Source organism: Euprymna scolopes, chromosome 31 (genome assembly GCF_053919585.1).
Source record: "Euprymna scolopes isolate OS-2025 chromosome 31, ASM5391958v1, whole genome shotgun sequence".
Classification (NCBI taxonomy): domain Eukaryota; kingdom Metazoa; phylum Mollusca; class Cephalopoda; order Sepiida; family Sepiolidae; genus Euprymna; species Euprymna scolopes.
The window spans coordinates 87,771,905-87,793,908 of record NC_136512.1 but is presented as its reverse complement, the minus strand read 5'-3'; the positions used below and the strand labels follow the sequence as shown (position 1 = coordinate 87,793,908).

Below are 22,004 nucleotides of genomic sequence, written 5' to 3'. Positions count from 1 at the left end.
AAAATGGTTGTTGTAAAGGAGATGTCTTATGACCTTAGTCTTGAAAAGATCAAGGCTGTATGTAGAAGGAAAACAGTGAGCAAGAAGAGAGTTCCAAAATCTTGATGTCCTTGGAAAGAAGCTACTGGAATAGGAAGCCGCATAAAAATGAGTTATTAAGACAACGAATTGATCGAGACCTCTAAATCAGGGGTCACCAAACTACGGCCCGGGAGCAGTTCATTCGACCCGCCGACGGTATTTGCATTTACTTGATAAAACGTATGGAACACAAAACTTGGCGATAAAATTTCAATTTGAATATTGTGTTTAGAATACTAAGAGATGTTTGTGCTTGAGGAGATCTTCTGATTGCTTTATTCTTTAAATTAGGCATTTCATTTCTCCCAGCTCTCTCCTACCTTTCGTGAGCCGTAGTTTCGTCAGTGACCCCCAAATCCTCTACTTTTCTTGTGTTTCAACAGGATTTTCATTACGTTTCTAATTCAATGTTATTTATTTCATTTTCAGGTTCTGTTTTCTTCACCTTTCATTATGGCTGCCAAAAAAGATTCACAGATCTCACTAACCGTTTTTGTTGCTTAGTTTGTAAGATTCAGATATGAGCACATTATGTCTATCTATTTGCTGTTTTTTTTTTGTTCTACATGGGGGTCACCACTTATCAAGGCCCGGAAGCCACTCGGGGATAAGGGTTATTGCATGCACAGTAATCAATGGGATAGTATCGTAGTAATCATTAGTAGTGGGGATTTGATAAAGTGTCTTACTTAAGGGGGCGGTTCATCAGGAATTTGTTTATGTTGGACTTGAAGACATCCAAGTTGTAGTCAGGTGGGAAACAGGCAAACGGAAGAGAGTTCCATAGGCGTAAACTTCTAAGAAAGAAGCTTTGTTCATGGAATCCATGCTTTGATTTAGGCACAGATAAAGAGTGGGGAAAATTATTGACAGTGGTTTTAGCTAGACGGGTGTTTTTCGTGAAAGATTGGCGAGGGGGGGGACCAGAGATTGGAGCTCAGACGAGCACTTGCCATGGAAATAACGATAAAACAAAGACAGACTCGCTACGTCTCTTCTGTGGGAGAGAGGTTGCAGGGAAGAGAAAAGGGCATCCTCCACTAAGCCACGAAGTCTATTTTGTACTCGATCAAGACAGGATGTTGTCACTTTATTTGATAACATTTTAGTAAATAAACATTTTGATTTTGTTTTTGTTCATTGTACGTGCATCATCCATGATTAATACGGAATGCTAAACTTAGATTTTCGCCCCCCCCCCACCAGAGCTTCCGTTCTGACGTGCAAGTATTGAATAGAATGATTATGCGGCCCTCATTCGTCATTTTTTCAGTTATCCGGTTCGCAGTAAAAAAAAAGAATTTTGATGACTGCTGAGTGCTGCTCTAGGTGTGTCAGTGAATAATTCCACCCCATCTTTCCAAGCCTATAACTCCTCGAAAAATGTAATTCAAACCCTAATTTTTTTTTTCAATTAAAGGAGCAAGGACCAAGGTTTCATTAAAAAAACAAAACAAAAGAAAAAACAAACAACGTGGTTAAAAAAGGTTTTAAACTTTGAACTTTACAGGTAAATTTCTAAAAAACACTACTTTTTTTGTTTTAAATTTGAATATATTATTTATTGACCTTTTCTCTTCAATTTGTGATATATAAAACTTTGGTGAATAAATTAATTATTTACTTTTTAATAGACACTTGAAAATGGGGAGGGGGCGTAAATTAAAAAAAACGTTTGTCTAAAATATTATATTCGGTTTATTGGAAAGAGCATAAAATTTCACATTGACCCTGAAAATATCGTAAAAATAGAATCAATAGAAAAATTTTGATAGATTTTTAAAGTTTAAAAATTGAAAAATATTGAGTTCGTAAAATTCATTACTGTTTTTTAAAAAAATAAAAAAAATATTTCTATTACTTTTAAAACAACTTTAATAGTTTATTTTGGAAGTATAATCCATAAAGAAAATAAACAACCCATTTTAAAAGAGAAATTACGAGTTTTTTATATTTTATTCGCAGTTTCGTGTTAGGGTGTCAAAAATTCCTACAAAAATTCTGATCCACCTACTGCTGCTCTAGACCAAGGAATCAAACGAGCTGGTACAAAGGAGGCAGGTAATAGAGCAGACAATTCTGAGGAACAGGAACACATGCCATAATAGTATTTGTAGAAAAGACTGAGACTAGCAATATCTAGTGGACGATGCACCTTTCTCCTCCTCCTACCGCTTTCTCACAGAAGAGACACTGCCAGTCTTTTTCTATTGTACCCTTTTTTCCGTGGCAGATGCTCGGCTGAGCTTCAATCTATCACCCCTTGTAAAGTATTTACAACTCTCTAGCTACAGCTACTGTTAAAAAGTCCCCCTCTCTCTCTCTCTCTCTCTCTCTCTCTCTCTCTCTCTCTCTCTCAACCTAAAACTAAACAAAACTTCCACGTGCAAAGTTTCTTTCCAAGAATTGTTTGTCTGGGGAACACGATACTGTGGCGCTGCTTCTCAGTTGATTACAACATGGTCGTTTTCAAGTCCAATGTAAACAAATTCTTGCTGAGCCACCTTCTGAAACAATCAAATTCTGGCCCGTTTCAGCCATCTTTACCAATCGTTACGGTGTTGTCTAACCGTTCACATGGCACTCATTTAACCCCTGTCCTTGGGTGACACATAAAAAAAATAAAAGCAGTTGATCTGATTGAACCGCTTAGTACATCGTTTTTTTTTTCAATTTATTGTTACCCCCCATCCCCCTCCACACACACACAGAATAATAGTTTCATCCCCAAAACAACACCACAAAATAAAGAGCACATTGTAGCGGAAAACATTTTCTGTCCTTAACAAAGTCAGACTCCCCCCCCCCTCTCCCTTAACTGTGCCATACAGCTGTTTATGATTTTCTTTAGACATGCCCGGAGCCAGTTGTCCTATGAGTGTATTGCGATCCATTGTTTCCCTCTGTAGCGGTCACTTTGATAGTTGGACTCCTGCAGAGCTCGACCAATCGCCGTCCTCACCGAGTCGCCACACCTTCTAACACCAAGACCCACTTAAACTCTCTCGGAACCCGTCATTATCGTTTTTACTCTGGTTCGACGAGGAGGTCGTTTATTTTTTTTGTTGTTCCCGCATGGCTCTGTAAAGTTATATGATTTTCTAGAAAAAAGATTCTATGTAATTTTTTTTTTTAAATCCAAGTTTTAGATCGACCTATATATGTAGATATAGATCTATCCATCTAAGCTTCATTAATATCAAAAAGGCGTCTGAAATGCGGAAGATGTCCAGTTGGTGGCTTGCATTGATACCGGCCATTGCATTCTTGCTTGTCCCGAGAGGTAAGTGGTCGCTTTTGTATTTTCTATCAGTTTTACTAATTATGTACGACTAATTAAGGCAAGACAAATGTACGACAACTGCTCCTGCTGATTCTCAATTCATGTGATATTTAGGCACGTCATTCGAGCAACCTGGGATTCTTATGTTAAGAACAAGATAGCAACCGATTTTAATTTAGACGGACTGGCATGTTTTTTTTTTTTTTTTTTTTTTTTTTTTCCATCAGAGCAGGAGAGGAATCTGAGCACTGAGCAGTAGTACTTCCTCGGAGGTGTCAACATTACTCCCCCATTATGACGTATTTGGCGCTTATATAAGTTGAGGGTGCTAGTGTACTTATTGATCCGCGCTATTTTTTAAATAGTATTTTCAAGTTTCATTAAAGTTTTATGATATCTGTTTTTATGAAATTGTAAGGTTAAAGTACAGTATAGGTACAAAACACCCTCCCCTTCCCCATGTTAAGAATGGCTTTCTAAATAACAACGTTATTATTTCAGCAGGGACCAATAAGTGCACTAGTACCAAGTTGAGTAAAATAAATTTTTTTACGTTGTCTCTGTTTATAAGAAATGAGTTTAGAAAACGTTATTGTTAATTCTTCATAATAAACAGTACAGACATGATAGGAGGGGGGGGGAGAAATGGCAAGTGGCAGCCATGTTGATTTTTTTTTTTTACCCATTGGATGTTTGCTCATTTTAATCGTGCATTTCTCGAGTTTCGATGGGTCAAATAAATTAACTTTTTACTCTAAATGACTCCCTATGGAATAATTTTTAAGATAAGATAAACGTTTTTAATGACTTATTTTTCTCATACCAAACGCAAACCCTGTTTAGTGACATTATTTTGTTCAGTTTGTCTTCTCTGTCCTCGGACGCTGAAGGAGAAATCCTTCTAGACTGAATCAATATTTATTTTTTGGGTTTGTATTACTATACACATAGATTCGAAAAAGTTGTAAAAAAACAAAAAACAAAAAAACAAAAAAATAAAACAAATATATAACAAATGTTATCAATTTTCTACCTAACTGGATACTTTTTAGTGTTTTTATTTAATGTAGCATCAGCTCGAAAAACATAGTGTTTACCGATGTATTGGAAAATTTGAAATAGCACCCGACTCTCTTGAACACGGTAAGTTTGGGAAAATGAGTTAAAAATAAAAAAAAACTAGACAAAATACTGCTAGAAACTCGCTCAATATGTTACCGTGATTTCGGTGGGGTTCTAACAGTATTTTGGATAGCTTCTTATTTTTAACTCATTTTCACAAACTGAACGTGTTCAAGAGAGAGTCGGGCGCAATTTTACATTTTCCAATACATCGATAAACACTGTATGTGTTTCGAGCTGAATAAACATGTTACATTAAATAAAAACACTAAAAAATTATCCAGTTAAGTAGAAAAGTAACTTTGATAACATTTATTTATTATATATTTGTTTTTTGTTTTTTTGACAACTTTATCGAATATATGCGTATAGTAATACAAACCCTATTTTTCTATACCAATCCAGAGTGCTCCTTTTTTGAGAGTTGGTGGATTTTCTCGTTTTTTAAAACTTGGCCTTGTGTCTAACTCTGCCCTCGTGGTGGAGGCAAATCAGAACGCATGCAATTATATAAATTGTAACTAAAAATATTGTCTACAAATAAGTTAAAAAAAAGCATAATTAGTATTGCTTTACTTTGCGTGTTTTTATTTGGTACTTCTACAGTTTAGTCAAGACATTAAAAAATGAAAATATCGAAAAAAGTTTAAATTGTATGTATCCGTTATGGAACGAAGTTCTCAAAAAAAAAAAAAAAAGAAAGTTCACTTAATTTCATCAAGTAGTTTCTTTTTGGTACTTATACAGTTTAGTGACGACATTAAAAAATGGAAATAATGAAAAAAATTTTTATTGTACGTAACTGTTATAGACTGAAGTTCTCCGAAAAAAAATTTCACTTCATTTGATCAAGTAGTTTTTTTTTTTTACAGCGAAAAACAATGATTTATCACGGCTACGTCAACGTGGCCATTTTGGAAATATTATTGCAGGCCCAGGAATTCCCCAAGGGCAGGTAACTGTCGTACATAGCAGAATACCTCCATTTTAGGCCAATCTAGCCCTTTTTTTCCCCACCAGAATGAGATTTTTTTTTTTTTTGCGAAGACAGATGACATTTTTGGGGTGTTTTTTTTTGTTTTTTTTTTTTAATTTGTAACAGAAGTAAATAAACGAAGTTTCGAAGTTATCCATGCGTGTCCAACTGCGAATGTTTCGAAAATAATCTCGTATAAAAATTCTTCAATTCTTTGCATTCTTCAATTTCTTTGCATATTCAATAGTATTCTTATTTAAAAAAAAAAAAAAAACGCAAGAAAATTGCAGATTTAAAAAAAAAAATGTAAAAAATTGCAGATGTATTGTGCGCATCTCAATATGGCGAAAAAAAAAAAAGGCTAGATTGCGAAATTTGGCCTAAAATGGAGGTATTCTGCTAGGTACATTTCCAAAATGGCCACGTTGACGTCGTCGTGATAAATTATTGTTTTTCGCTGTAAAAAAAAAAAAAAAAAACTACTTGATCAAATGAAGTGAAATTTTTTTTCGGAGAACTTCAGTCTATAACAGTTACGTACAATAAATTTTTTTTTCAATATTTCCATTTTTTAATGTCGTCACTAAACTGTATAAGTACCTTTTTTTTTTTGCAGCGGAAAAAGACGTTTTATGAGAGCGCGTTGAAGGCAGCCATCTTGAGAAAAAGAATTGGTTTGAATTTTAGAAATGACAAAGGGAGATAACTGACACTCCTCCCCATCTTTAATACTAGCTGTTCTTCCTAAAAATCGAACATTTTGCTCGGTATCATAACACATTGTTTTTTCGCTGTAAAAAAAAAACAAAAAAAAAAACAAAAAAAAAACTACTTGATGAAATTAAGTGAAATTTTTTTCCGGAGAACTTCGTTCCATAACGGATACATACAATTTAAACATTTTTCGATATTTTCATTTTTTAATGTCTTGACTAAACTGTACAAGTACCTTTTATTTTAATAAATTCTGTAAAGAAAATTCGGCACCTGCGCATTTTAGCTTTGTTTTGTTTTTCGATTTTGGACGAGTTCAATTCGAGGTAAGGGGGGAGATAATCACGAAATTTACGGAACTTTGCGAAAGTTTTCGTAAAATCAAAACAAATACATAATTTTACATAGAAAGCATTAATTACCGCACAACATTTATTGAATTACATGTATTTTTTTACTGTCTTTCCACCTTAACACCCACTTTTTAAAATGACGATTTCTGTAGGGTTTCAAATGTGCTGAAATCGAATATCGCATTCAAATTTGACGCAGACTAGTAGTTTTCTGGATATTAAGATATTTTTCCAATGTCAGTAGCGTTCGCCATTCTTAATACGGGGAGGAGGGAGGTGTTTCGTATGCGCCGCATGTGTATTAGTACTTTTCAGTTGGGAAAAACATAGCCTCTTGTAATATCCAGAAAACTACTTGTCTGCACCAAATTTAAATGCGATATTCGTTTTCAGCATACATGAACACTTATTCAATCCGTCCTTTTAAAGGTGAGTTTTGAGGTAGTAAAGAAAGTAAAAAAAAAACAAAAAAAACAAAAAAACAAATTAAATGAAAAAAAAATAATTTCATCTTTTTTTCTTCTTTCCTCTTTTTCCATTTCTTTATCTTTTTCTTCAAACAAAGAATTTTCGTAAGTTTATTTGCAAACGATTACGTCAATTTAAAGAGAAAATTTCGTGATTGTTTTTCGATTTATTTTCGTATTGAATTTTTACCCCAAACAAAGAACATTTCCATTAAAAAATTTTCTTTTAAAATTTTATTTTACCCATAAACAAAGCACAGTATCACTTGGGTGTAAAAGAGGATACTATTTGAGACCAAATTTACGGGAATATTACGTAGGGAGTTGAGCAGCAAGATGTCTGTTCACATTACACTTGAACTTCTGCATGTCAGTACAGTCGGAGAAGCAGGAACCCGAGAGGGACATCCAAAGTCTAGCAGTTGGAGGAAAAAGAACAAAAAAACTATTTGAATAAAAGACTTTCCGGCATCTGAAGATCTCTGCAGTGGAAGGGTGGGACTTTGCTGATTGTTAATTGGATGTATTTACGTCGAGAGCGTACAAGGGTTTGGAGTTCAACGGATTATCTTACATTAAAATACTTTTAAAATACATATAGGGATGCAACATTTCGTTGATGAGGCAGAGGTTAGTTTGATTGACAGTACGGGACCTATTAGGTTGGCCATTTTTTTTTTTTTTTTCACCCTGTATCAGAGTGAGAGACTAGTAGCAGATGCACCAGCCCAAATTTGACAAATATTGGCCTTGTAGCGATACAGGATACTCTCAAGCATAAATAACTTTCTAGTAGGGTAGAGGGCGCCGACCTTCTTTGCAGCAGCCTTGGCAATACCCTAGATGTAATTGTTCCAATTCATGTTGCCTGTGAACATTAAGCTGAGGATTTGGGATGAAGTACTTTCAGGTAATGTATCATTAGCCATGGCTATCAGTGGTTGAAAGGTTTCTTGTAATTATTAAAGGAAAGAAGCTCTCCACCTCCCTCGAATGGAACTCTTCAAAAATGAAAATCAAAAAAGTTAAAATATGAGATCAAGTGTTAGCCCTCAAGAAGGTGTCCATTGATTTCTCAGAACTTCGACTGAAGTAAAATAAATAAAAAAAACGTGTGTGGGTGGGTGGGGGGTGAAACAAAAAAGTGAAACCTAAAAAAAATACTTGTATTATTATTCATCGGACTACTGCTTTTATCTTGAGCGTGGTTTTCACAACGTTTCGGTCGATGTGACCTCCGACCTTCTTCAGGTGTATCTTGTCGATAATATATACAAGTAATAATTAAAAACATTAATACATACAAGTAATAACAAATAAGAAACAAACAAACAAACTGAATTCAACAAATGAGTGAAAATACCTCACATAACTTAATTTGAAAGAAAAAAGAATTTTGCATTTAAATAACCGAAAAGGGTTGATATCAGTGTTGGGACGATTAATCGGAATTGGGAATCAGAAAAATTGAAAGATTTGGGGTTATCGGAATCGGTATCGGAATCGAAAAAATTGGTGCCTATTTTCCGATGCCAAAACGATTCTTTTAATTGTCTTTTTTTTTATTTGATTTTTTTTTTTTAAGCAAGATCTTTCATTGCTGGTAATGATGATAAAATAACAAATATTTATTGATTTAAAAATACCAGTAAAACTAAAATCGATACATAATCCTCCACAAGTGTAAATTTACGTCTAGGAAAATATCTGCATATTTAACATGCGTTTTTTACGGAAATCTGGCAAAAATAACAACACTATAGTTAAATAATTAGAGATTTATAAAGAATCGGAATCAGTAATTGTATCTGAATCGGGAAAAATATTGGAATCGGGGTTTGTATTACTGTACACATAGATTCGAAAAAGTTGTCAAAAAACAAATATATAACAAATAAATGTTATCAAAGGCAAGATAAGTTACTTTTCTGCCAAACTGGATATTTTTTTTTTGTTTTTATTCAATGTAACGTGTTTATTCAGCTCGAAAAACATGCAGTGTTTAGCGATGTATTGGAAAATTCAAAATGGCGGCCGATTCTCTCTTTAACACGGTAAGTTTGGAAAAAGGTGTAATAAATAATAAACTAGACAAAATACTGTTAGAAATTCGCTCAATATATGTTACCGTGACATAACTTGACATATATTCGGTGGTTTTTAATAGTATTTTGTCTAGTTTATTATTTATAACACCTTTTCCTGAACTTACCGTGTTAACGAGAGAGTCGGCCGCCATCTTGAATTTTCCAATACATCAGTAAACACTGCATGTTTTTCGAGCTGAATAAACATGTTAAATTGAATAAAAACACGAAAATTATATCCAGTTTGGTAGAAAAGTAACTTATCTTGCCTTTGATAACATTTATTTGTTATATATTTGTTTTTTGACAAATTTTTCGAATCTATGTGTACAGTAATACAAACCCTTGGAATCGTCCCTTCACTAGTTGATGTGTTGTAAAACAACAAACTAACCATAGCTGGAGGTATCCACTGTAATAGAAAGCCTTGGAAATCGATACCAGAAAAAAAAAAACTGTTGCAAATAAGTCATATACCATCCACTCCAACTATGTGATTACTACAGCTACATATGTAGAAAACAGAGCTTTTAAACCTCTAACCCGACATAGTGATATGGGGAAGTTAGTGTGCCACTAAAAAAGGCTGGATACCTACAACCTGAGACTGCCGATAACAAGACATGGGCACAAGAATTAACCACCTGCTCGTTATGGATGACCTCAAAAAATTTTTTTTTCATTTTCTTTTAAGATAATAATGCTGGGTATGGGGCAACCAGACCAGCTGTGAACATTCCCCTACTTTTAGTGATACCTGTGGGAACATGATGAAAATTAGCAGCGAACCGGATGCTAACGTATCCAGCATAAGAGACAAAATGAAAAATCGTCTTTTGCACATGGCTCCACGCATCGTTTCCGTTTGAAAAAAGAAAAATAAGATAACCACAAAAGAATTATCAACCAATGGCAGAGCTCCGCGCCGAGAATTAAGGCCTAAAATATCACAGTCAGTGGGAGCCAATGTGCCCCTATAAAACGAGGCATTTTAGAGAAAAGAAAAAAAGGAGAAAAACATAGGAGGCGAAGATGCCGTGCTGCTAGCTGTTGAAGAAAGAAGTCACCGCTCTCAAGTTAAAAGCCAGGACACATATCACCGACAGTAGCACGACCGGCCACCCACTTACCACCCCCATCGTCCGAAAAGATAAGTACGCTTACGAACATTCATTCTTTGTTAAATTATACAAGCCTACAAAAGTTCTTTCCTTATCAATGCATACACACCTACAAACATCCTACGAACACTTTACCTCTTCTAATTAAAACTGTCATTAATAAATAAAACCGGTTCTCAACCTTCAATATTCGTCTGTCCTTAATTGCATGGAGTCAGATTCTACATACTTCAAACGTTGTCAATTAAATGTATTCTTTGTTGTGACCTATATGGCCTCATTTCCTTCACCCCTTCTCCATCTATAAACCAACCAAAATAAACCTCTGGGCCATATACCAACCGAAAGCTCTTTTTAAGTATCAGTGTTCTTCCCCTAAGTGCAATTGTCTGGATCTCTCTTGCACTTGGATCTTTTTCTAAGTGTAACGTACGGACTAACTAAATAACAAAACCAGCAGAATCTATATAACTATAAAACTCAAATGATCTTGTAACGATGTATGTAACCCACTTTCTGGTTTACGACATCCGGTTGCGCACGCGCGCATGACCTGCGCACTGAAATATTAATATTATTGTTTCGAAATTATTATTTAACATGGAAAGAGTGGGGTTTAAAATAACTTAAACGTAATACAGAAATGAACGATGTTAAAAAAAAAAAGCAGTCAGTATTAACAATTGTTTATTTGGACAATTTAAACGCGAAAAAAAACAAAAAAAAACAAAAGAACAATTGGGACGCTGAAATATTAACGTTATTATTTCGAAATTATTATTTAACATGGGAAGAGTAGGGTTTAAAATAAACAAAAAAACAAAAGAACAATTGGGACGCTGAAATATTAACGTGATTATTTCGAAATTATTATTTAACATGGGAAGAGTGGGTTTAAAATAAACAAAAAAACAAAAGAACAATTGGGACGCTGAAATATTAACGCTATTATTTCGAAATTATTATTTAACATGGGAAGAGTAGGGTTTAAAATAACTTAAACGTAATATAGAAATGAAATATGTAAAAAAAAAAAAGCAGATATATCAAAATTTGAATTTAATTATAATAAGTATTATGGTATCTGTTCAGTGCACATGTACCTATAAGTATGGCCAACCACTTATAATTCAGTAACCGTAATTTTTTTTTTTCAAAAATAATCAATTATAATAAACAGAACGACTCATAGAAATCTATCTATATTCTTTTTTCATTTTAATATACTTTCATAGAAATGTTTCTGTTATGCCAAAAAAAACCCCAACTATTTTCTTTACGTCACAAGTGTCACGCTCATACATGAATTCCATAGCTAATATAAAATACTGACCCAACGGGTCACGGGTAGTCTAGTATTATATAGATTGATGTCTAATAATAGTTTCCTTCAGTTTTGACAGACTATGGATACCGACTGTAAAGGATGCCTGCGCGTGGAATTTTATGTGGCAAGAGTTGTTCAATCTCTAACCCTACCTCCCCTGAGTCGGCTTTGTTAAATACTAGTGTTTAATACTAGTGGCAAGTGGAGGTTCGGGAAGACTGGAAACAATGCCGAGATAAGCGGAGTGCACATACAGTGTTTAGAATTCCCAAATGGTCACCCATCTGGTACCAGCCAGGCTCAACGTTGCTTAACTTTGATCCGATGAGAACTGGTGTATCAACGTGATTATGCTGTATCTATGATGTCTAACACCCATTGTTAAACGGTCACAAATATCAGAATTTCTACAAAGGGTTTTCATCTTTTTACCCTCTTTACACAAAACTAAACTACATATAGCCCACATTTGGACCCCTCACATTATAATAAGTTAATTAGTTTAAGAGTAAATGATACAATGTGTAATGTGAGTAATAGGCTTAAATTTGATGACCTTGAAAGAAGGCCAAATCAAGCAAGTATAGGAAGATGTGTGCAGGACAGGAAACTTTGTTGGTATGGTCACGTTGAAAGAGTGGATGGGAGTTTTTTAGTAGATATAGAATAGTTGAGATAGTGAGTTAAGTTCATAGGTGAAGGTCAAGGTAAACGTGGGAGGAGAAATGATAAAATCAACCTGAAGGAGAAAAGATGAATAAAGACCTGGACAGAGATAGGTTACTTTGGAAATCGATTTATTATTTCTTGAAGTCGTCCAACACATGCCAGCATGTAAAAAGGATGTTAAACTGCTGCTGTTGCTGCTGCATCATGAGTTTTGCAGCTGCTGCTGATGTAGTACTCATGAATAAAGACTTATTTTCCCTCTTGGAGAAATATTTCCGTTATGCGATTTTGGTCACACACTGACCAATGCGACCATAGGTTTTCGTTTTTGTAGCAGATCATCTACTAGTTGGTAAGTTATGTACAAATCTCGAGCGATAGGAGCCTTCTATCATGTCTGACAGTGACAATATTCAACAAGCGTACAACTCGTACTCTCTACCAATTCAAGTTATAATAACAGGACCATTGCCAGCACCTTCAAAATGCAAATCCGGACGGGTCAACGCTTGAGGGCACAACTCAATGCATTTGACAACCCTTCAGAGGTGGTGGAGTGGAAGACCAAATCCGAATACACCACCAGGAAGAGTCAGACCAAGGAGTTCATTGAAAAGGTCCAGGTAATCATTGATGAAACTCCCCAGCGGCCTATTCGGCAGATTGCCAGGGATTTAGGCGTTTCACACACAACTGTGATTGCATGTGTGAAGAAGGACTTCAAGTGTAAGTCCTTGTAGAAGACTTTCTCAGGCACCAGTAGTAGATAGAAAGAGAAAGAGTGTGAATGTGTACAATCTTTCACGAAAAACACCCGTCTAGCTGAATCCACTGTGAAAAATTTCCCCCACTCTTTATCTGTGCCTAAATCAAAACGCGGATTCCATGAACAAAGCTTCTTTCTTAGAACTGCACGCCTGTGGAACTCTGTTCCGTCTGCCTGCTTCCCACCGGACTACAACTTGGATGTCTTCAAGTCCAATGTTAACAAATTCCTAATGAACCGCCCCCTTAAGTAAACACTTCATCAAATCTCCACACTAACGTAATGTACTTGCAATAACCCTTATCCCTGAGTGGCTTCCGGGCCTTGATAAGTGGTGATCACTGTGTAAAAAAAAAAAATAAAAAGATACGGTCTGTTAGCTCGTGCCCCATACATAGTAGTAAGTGGGCGTGAGGTACGCGTGTGCGCGCGCCGAAACAGCGGCGGCTAGCGCGCCGACCATTCACCTAGGAGGCTAGTCTCGAAAAGGAAGAAGCCGGTTGTTTCTCTTTGTTTTATACTTGTTTCCGGTGGTCATTTGCGCATGTGTATATTTCCTTAGAAAGCGGAAGTGACGTCGTCCATGTGTGCGTTCGTGTGCGCGTGTGTGAGTACATAGGTGTGCGTTAGCGCGTGTGTATATACACGTGAATGTGAGTGTATGTACGCGAACGTGAATAAATGTACGTGTGTGTGGACGTGGGCGCGTATGTTTGTGTGCGCGTATGTATATGACATAGCTTGAAATGTGAATGTGTGTTTTTGTGTGAGGCTTGAAAAAGGCTCGTACATCCTACAGGCGACAGACAAGCTAGAACTTGATTGAAAAGAACCTCAGGTTAATCAAGTCCGCCAGATTGCTTAACAAACTGAAGCATTCCAAGAACCAAACATACTCTGGTTCTTTTCAGACAAAGAAAAAAAAAAAAAAAACTTCTGCCAGGACCAGGTATACAATAAGCAGAACTATCTTTAGATTGCCACGAATAACTTAAACCCGCTGGATTACTTCGTTTGGTCATACGTCGAGAACATCACCAACATGACCTCCCACAACATCAAATCCAGCAATCACCGCCAACTGCCGAGTATTTGCCGAGCTCCTGCTGGCACATGTGGAAAAGGCATGCTCCCAGTTATGGACCTGTATCGAGACGGTGATTGAGGCTGAAGGCGGCTACATTGAATAGATGTCAGCTCTACTACATAATCAAGTTACCTGAATTGATTTTTTTCAATAAAAGTTTTAAAATAAAGCTGTAGTGTTGTTTTCTTTGGGGGGGGGGACAACTTTATCGTTTCACTCTGTATGTTATTATTATTATTATTATTATTATTATTATTATTATTATTATTACTGTTGTTGTTGTCACATTTTGTGTCTGACTTGTTATTTCCGAGTTTATGCTGATAGACGGATTATAACAAATGACCATAGAATATCAGCATTTTCTTTTCTCAGTCTAATTATGGTGATGACGATGATAAAAACATGTTTAAAACCACACGTTGGCAATAACATATTGGAAACAGTTGATTTGGAACTGCGTTGCATAACATGTTGGGAACAGCAGCTTTGGAAACGAAATGTTGACGGCCATTGTTTTAGAACAGGAATGTTTCTGTACGTTATCAGCCTCAAACAAAAGGAAGAACCGCGTATGGGAACCGAAAAATGTGAACGTACGAGGAAATAAATCTTGAAGACCACTTAAGATGAGGTCTTCAAGTAACCGTTCCCAATTCTGATGAACAGTTCGGAAAAACACGATCAGCTCATATCGGCGTGGGATTGTTTAGCGCTATTTAAAGTTTATTTTTCCTTTTCTTTTTTTTTTTTAGGTAGGAAACCTACTCAGCGCGGAAATGGACAATGGTTAGCTTACTAGTGACGATTCTAGTTGGTCACGTGCTAGTTTATCTCCCCCTCCCACCACCGCATTTGGCTGTTTTAATTTATTTAAAAGAAACTGTTCGTTTAAAAAAAAAGAAAAACAACAAAAAACAAAACAAACATGCACATTTTCAAATAAATGTTTTCATTTATAACGATTAATTAATTGAAATAAAAAACAGCAAACAAACAAGCAAAAAAACAAAAAACAAAAAACAAAACAAACAAAAAAAAAACAACAAAAAGAACAAAACAAAAAAAATGTTCGTTTTCAAAAAAAAAAAAAAAAACATTTAAAAATAACTTTTTATTTATTAAAAAATTAAGTTCAAAATGTTTATTTAATTCAATAAATGTTTTATGAATTAATATTTTTTTCATTCACTTTTATCTATTCTTTTTGTTTCATGTTTGAAAATGCTCCACAAACTTTCATTCCTTAGTTCCGAACAGGGACTACCATTTTTATGTGAACTTTTTCAAAATGTATACATGATCTGGTGACGTCATCAATTGATGTGCTTGATGCGAGCCATGACGAACGATTTTTTTTAAAACTATGATTTACTACTGTAATTTAATTTAATAGGAATTTATTTTACATTCAAATAGTTTAGTAAAAGATTAAATTACCGAAATGTAAAAAAAGATTCCTCATTATCGTTAGAAATAATTAAGTAAAATCTGTTTTTTTTTTCAGTTGGGGTAGAAAATATAACACAATAATAAAAATGTTACGTGACTTTTTTTGGCATATACGGAAGAGCAGAAGTGACAATAAAATACTTTGTTAGTTCACTACACATCTTATCTGTTTAAGTTTTCAATACTTTGGAACGATTTAAATTATTTATACGAAAGAGCATCCCCCCCCCCCGAATGCTACTTGGGAATAATTTTCACTTTTATCACTTTGGTGCCTCCAACCACTTCATTATTATTAAAATTAAAAAAAAAAACGTTAAATAAAAAAGTTGAGTTCTTTAAGTATCTAGAATTGGAAAAAAGTTTAAACTTTAAAATTAAACGTAATACACAAGAAAAAAAATTATAAAAATAATTTAACAACTTACTTTTAATAGATAATTTGGTTACTTTTTAGTAAATCCTAACAAAATAATCGAGTTAAGCTGTGAAGTTTTAGAACGGCGAACGCAACTGCGGAAATGAATGTTTTCCAATCAACCAGTTCATTTGGTTCAGTCTCGGCTTCCGTATTTTATTTCATAAAACAAGACATACAAGAATATCGCAGTGCATGTACAAAAATTGGATTTTAACGCAATATTAATTTTGAATCGGTTTTAATCTGGCCATAAAATAACTGGCAAGAGCCATGTTTATATTATAACTTTATATTTAAAAATTTTTTTTCACACAATTAATTAAAAATCTATGTTGTAGAGGACATTTTTAAATAATGGAATTTTAATTGTTTTAATCTTTTAAAAATCAGTTAATTTTTAAGAAGTTACTTTTTCTTGGCAATTCAACTGATTATAATATATATTAATTAGAAAAAAAAACGCTATTAAAAAAAAAACATAATAATATTAAATTTACATCAATTTTTTAATTGCAACTTCAAGGTAAGTTTTGTTCAATATGTGTATTTAAACTTTAAAAAAATAAATATTTTTTACTTATTTGAGCTCTTATGTTTCATAATAAATAGAAATTTCGATAGATTTAAATATATTTTGTTCGAATTTTGAAAAAAATAAATATGGGGTGGGGGACACGCACTAAAAAAATATTTCCTTATATATTTTACGGAAACTGCATTTTATATGTAATTTAATTCTAAAATGTATTAGTATCGAAAATTTCACGAAAATCTGACCATTTAGTTTATTTTTGCTAGATTTATTAAACACGGGTATGTTTTCACGTTCGGAATTTTTACTACATGGGAACGTTATTTTAAACCGCCAATTATGTAAACAAGATTTTCGTCTCGCAATTTCATTATTTTCGTTTGATGAAAAAATTTTTTTTTTAAATTATTACTGGTTTGTTTTGCTCTTCTTTTAAATGGTACAAAAGTTATAGCACTATCAGAATTTTTGTAGGAATTTTTGACACCCCTAACACGAAACTGCGAATACAATATAAAAATCTCGTAATTTCTCTGTTAAAAGTGGGTTATTTATTTTCTTTATGGATTATACTTCCAAAATAAACTATTACAGTTGTTTTAAAAGTAATAAAAATATTTTTATTTTTTTTTTAAACAGTAATGAATTTTCCGAACTCAATATTTTTCAATTTTTAAACTCAATATTTTTAAATTTTTAAATTTTAAAAATCTATCAAAATTTTTCTATTGATTCTATTTTTACGATATTTTCAGGGTCAATGTGAAATTTTATGTTCTTTCCAATAAACCGAATATAATATTTTAGACAAACGTTTTTTTTTTTATTCACGCCCCCCCCCCCCCCAAGTGTCTATTACAAAGAAAATACTTAATTTAGTCCCGGATAAGTACATAATTATTTACTCACAAATTGAAGAGAAAAGGTCAATACATAATATATTCAAATTTAAAAAAAAACGGACATCGTGTTCTTGTAGAATTTTACCTGTAAAGTTTGAAGTTTAAAACCTTTTTTTAAACCACGTTATTTGTTTTTTCTTTTTTCTTTTTTTTTTTTTTAATGAAACCTTGGTCCTTGCTCCTTTAATTGAAAAAAAAAATTAGGGCTTGAATTACATTTTTCGAGGAGTTATAAGCTTGGAAAGACAGGGGGTCGAATAATTCACGCCTCCAATTTTGTAAATGTCTAATAATAATTAATTTCGACTCGGATAAGTACATAATTATTTACTCACAAATTGAAGAGAAAAGGTCAATACATAATATATTCAAATTTAAAAAAAAAACGGACATCGTGTTCTCGTCGAATTTTACCTGTAAAGTCCGAAGTTTAAAACCTTTTTAAAAAAAAAACACGTTTTTTTTTTTTTTTTTTTTTTTTTTAATGAAATCTTGGTCCTTGCTCCTTTAATTGAAAAAAAAAATTAGGGCTTGAATTGCATTTTTCGAGGAGTTATAAGCTTGGAAAGATGGGGTGGAATTATTCGCTATTTTCACAAAAAATTCTGATACTGCTACATCATGTTACATATAGGTAGGTGGGGGTGGGGCAAATCTGTGGTGAATTTTTGCAGTCCCTAAAGATCTAAGATAAAAGTAAATAATTTTTTTTTGTTGTGCTAAACTACACTAGCACCCCGATTTTTTTCTTGTATATCTATTTTCATTTTACGAGATAGGATGTATTTAGGTGCTTATTTAAAAGTACACTTGTTTAGAAACAAAAATATAGAAAAATCTTTGATGTATACACTTTTTACGGAAGGAAGATGCCACATTCCAAAAATCACATAAATTGATCAAGTAGATATTTTTTGAATAAGGAAATCAAATATATATGCATGTGTGTGTGCATGTATAAATATCCATGTGTGTGTGTGCATATATAAATATGCATGTGTGTGTATATATATGTATGTGGGTGTGTGTGTATATATATATATATATATGTGTGTGTAGATATGTACGTATATGTGTGTGTATGTATGTGTGTATATATAGGTATATATGTGTATGTGTGTGTATATATGTATGTGTGTGTTTATATGTGTATATGTATGTGTATATATGTGAATGCATGTGTATATGTGTGTGTATATATGTGTGTATATATGTATGCGTGTGTCTATATATATGTATGTGTGTGTATATATATATATATATATATATATATATATATATATATATATATATATATATACTAGCAAAAGTACCCGTCATTGACTGGGTTCAAATACAGCCTACAGAAAATGGACTCTGATTTATGAAAGTATGATAGGTTATGAAAAGGTAGGGTTGTAAAGAGATAGCTTCGAATTTGGGGGTATCAAAACCAAAACAAAATATGATGAAAGTAAAAATAAAATAGATAAACCCCATAATTTATTATGCCATACCTGTTCACACTGAAACACTTATCACAATATTCTGTGGATCTATATTAAAAAAACATTGTTAAACTTTGTGACATATTTCCATTCTATAGAGGTCAGGCGCGAACGAACACCCCATAATTTTATTATACCATATTTCTTCAAACTGAAACATAACTATCAAAGTATACTTACACAGATAGATATGAAAAGTCTTTATTAAATTTTGTGCATATTACACTTCTTTAGAGGCCAGGCGCGAATGCAGACCCCACAATTTTATTATACCATCCCTATTTAAGTTAAAGCATACTTATCAAAGTATTATTATGTACATCTATATCAAAAACACTTGTAAACGTTTTTTTTAAATTTTTAAATTTTTTATTTCCATACTTTGTGGACCAGGCGCGTACGCAAACCCCACAATTTTAATGAATCATCATTATGCCAGATCAAACATACCCATTCCTGTGTCTCGATACATTTGTTAAAGTTATGGCCTGTAGACATGACGTATTATTTGTCTCTTTAAAGTTAGTACAGTGTAACCCGGATATAAGAAACGTCTGGACAGGGCTTCGCAGCTCTCTTATATCAGGGTTTCTTATATTCGAATATCTTATATCCGGGTTACACTGTAGTAGAAACGTGCGCCACGAAAGATTAGAGACAGCACTGTAGGATGAAAAAGAGCGTTTGTGTGTGTGTGTGTGTGTGTGTGTGTGTGTGTGTGTGTGTGTGTCGCATTGAAATCCGTGTGTGGCGATAGCCATGTTTGTATTTAAGTCTTAGTCGAACCCCGAGTCTGAAGGCCGGGTAAGTTCTATTGAGTCCCAAGAAATAAGTTGGGGGGGGGGGATTGTCTGTTCCACGTGGAGTTGTTGTCCGTCCACAATCTATGAAGAAAGTGTGTTGCCGGGTTAGCCTTTTTATAAACTTGGTCACGTAACAGAGCTGGCTTCTGATTGGACAAGCCAGGATGGAAGTGCATTCAAAATCTCCAGCCGCGAGAATTCGCTCCTGTTTGTGTCACTTGCAATTTCGTCTGTTATAATGGGCATGATTACAAAATCCGAAAATCGGAAGAGAAGTTGCAATTGTTTTTTTATTTTTGTTTTTGTTACGCCATGTTTGAATTTTAATATCTTTTATACTTCTTTTTTTTTTTGTTCCTGCTTTCACAATCATCATGAAGTTTCACTAACTAGTAAAAACTTTTTGATGCAAATATGATTAATTTCATATTTGTAGTTTCTTTTAATGCATTAACCTGCAAAATTTCTTGTATATTTTGACAAACCTCTTTCCTCTGATAAGAATTACATTTTTCGAAACTCCACGGAATAAGTTCTTTCAAGTTTATTTGTAATCCTTGTCTTTTTTTAGTTATTTCTTTTTTTTGAAAATTTTAATTTTCCAAAATATTTTTTCTAATATATATCAGAATAATGAGATGAATTAGATCACAAGTTATTGAATCTTGTGAAGATTTAATCTTTAATATATTTTCTATGCATGTGTTGAATAGCAAAACTATATCAAGCCAGACTTAATATTTTGCTAATGGCTTTCCGACGAGGAGGTAAGCCTACATCGAAAATCCATGGAGTAAGGAAATTACGTTGAATATTGTATTCTTTGTTCAAATTATAAATTTTTGTTTTAAAAAAATATATTTTTCTTAATGAAATTTAAAAATAAAAAAACTATATATATATATAAAGCGAAACAAAAGTAACAAACAAACAAAACAAAACAAACAAACAAACAAAAAAAAAAAACAAACTCCCAGGCAACGTCAGGTAAATAGTCGTGAATAAATAATTCATTCTTTTAGCGGGAAAGTTGTTATCGTTTCATTAACACATTTCGTCGCCATTGTTTTTTGTTTTTTTTTAAACAAAGACAAATTTGACATAAAACAATATTCTTAATCTACAGGAAGTGGTTTATTGGAATTTTAGGCAGGAGACGGAGGGGGATACAGGAAGGAAACAAAAAAAAAACTTATCTCCATCCCATACATTATTCCCCCACCTACCTTCTTTCGGCCATTAACCTTTTGCCAATCAACAGGATGTGTTGACAATTCCGGGGAGTGTTTATTTATTTGGAGAGAGAGAGAGAGAGAGAGAGAGAGAGAGAGAGAGAGAGAGAGAGAGAGAGAGAGAGAGAGAGAGAGAGAGCGAGAGAGAGAGAGAGATTATTACGTTAGTGTGGAGATTTGATGAAGTGTTTACTTAAGGGGGCGATTCATTAGGAATTTGTTAACATTGGACTTGAACACATCCAAGTTGTAGTCCGGTGGGAAGCAGGCAGACGGAACAGAGTTCCACAGGCGTGCAGTTCTAAGAAAGAAGCTTTGTTCATGGAATCCGCGTTTTGATTTAGGCACAGATATAGAGTGGGGGAAATTTTTCACAGTGGATTCAGCTAGACGGGTGTTTTTCGTGAAAGATTGGCGAGGGGGGACCAGAGATTGGAGTTCAGACGAGCACCTGCCATGGAAAAAATCTTTGTTCTGCAATTTTGATTTCAAATGAAGTCTCGAAATATAAAAAAATAACTTTCAACTATCGCTGATGTATTTCGACATTGTATCACGTCCACACTTATTTTTATGTACCGTGAATTTCCCTGCCAGACCTCACCATGGGAGCAATGTACAGGAGCCCCCCCCCCCCCGACTCTATGCCAATTTCTACTTTGTTGTTTTTCAATCGCTAATAATATTAATCAAAATTAATTCTGTTTTGATTCATTTGTCAGTTCTGTACTTTTAACTACAACAGGCTTCTCAACCTTTTTTCACTCAGACATCTTTTTTTCTTCTCTTAATTAATTTCTTCTAGAGAATCTAATCCCACATTTTGTCCACATATATTAAACCCACTATAACAAATATCTTAGTCAGGTCATGTCATATGCTACGGGTACCATGTAACCCAGTACTACCTGCCTTATGGTCGTGTCACCGGCGACTAAACTGGTTCTCCCACCAGACGTATGGTGACAAGGGCGGCTAGTCTCCCTGAAGGATTAAAAACAAGACTTTTCAAAGGGCGAATGAACCCTTTTTCTGGGTCAACGGCCAACTAGCACCGTGTGTGTTTGTGTATATATGTGTGTGCTGGGGTGGAGAGGGCTCCCGTAAGCCGTGGTGAAGGCA

The 22,004-nt window shown here is 34.0% G+C and overlaps 1 protein-coding gene across 2 annotated transcripts in view; it reads left to right on the top strand.

Annotated features, from left to right (window-relative positions):
- The first annotated feature begins 1,199 nt into the window (after positions 1-1,199).
- LOC145255839 (uncharacterized) overlaps positions 1,200-22,004 on the top strand; it is a 47,413-nt gene continuing 26,608 nt past the window's right edge. Inside the window, exon 1 of one of the 2 annotated variants that reach the window (XM_080114571.1) lies at positions 1,200-1,591. Coding sequence is in view for 1 of the 2 variants with exons in the window: in XM_080114570.1 (XP_079970696.1) it covers positions 3,298-3,364 (67 nt within the window). In the remaining variant the exon portion in view is untranslated. Of the gene's footprint in view, positions 1,592-2,482; positions 3,365-22,004 lie in introns of those variants that run through there. The other variant, XM_080114570.1, reaches the window with a different exon arrangement.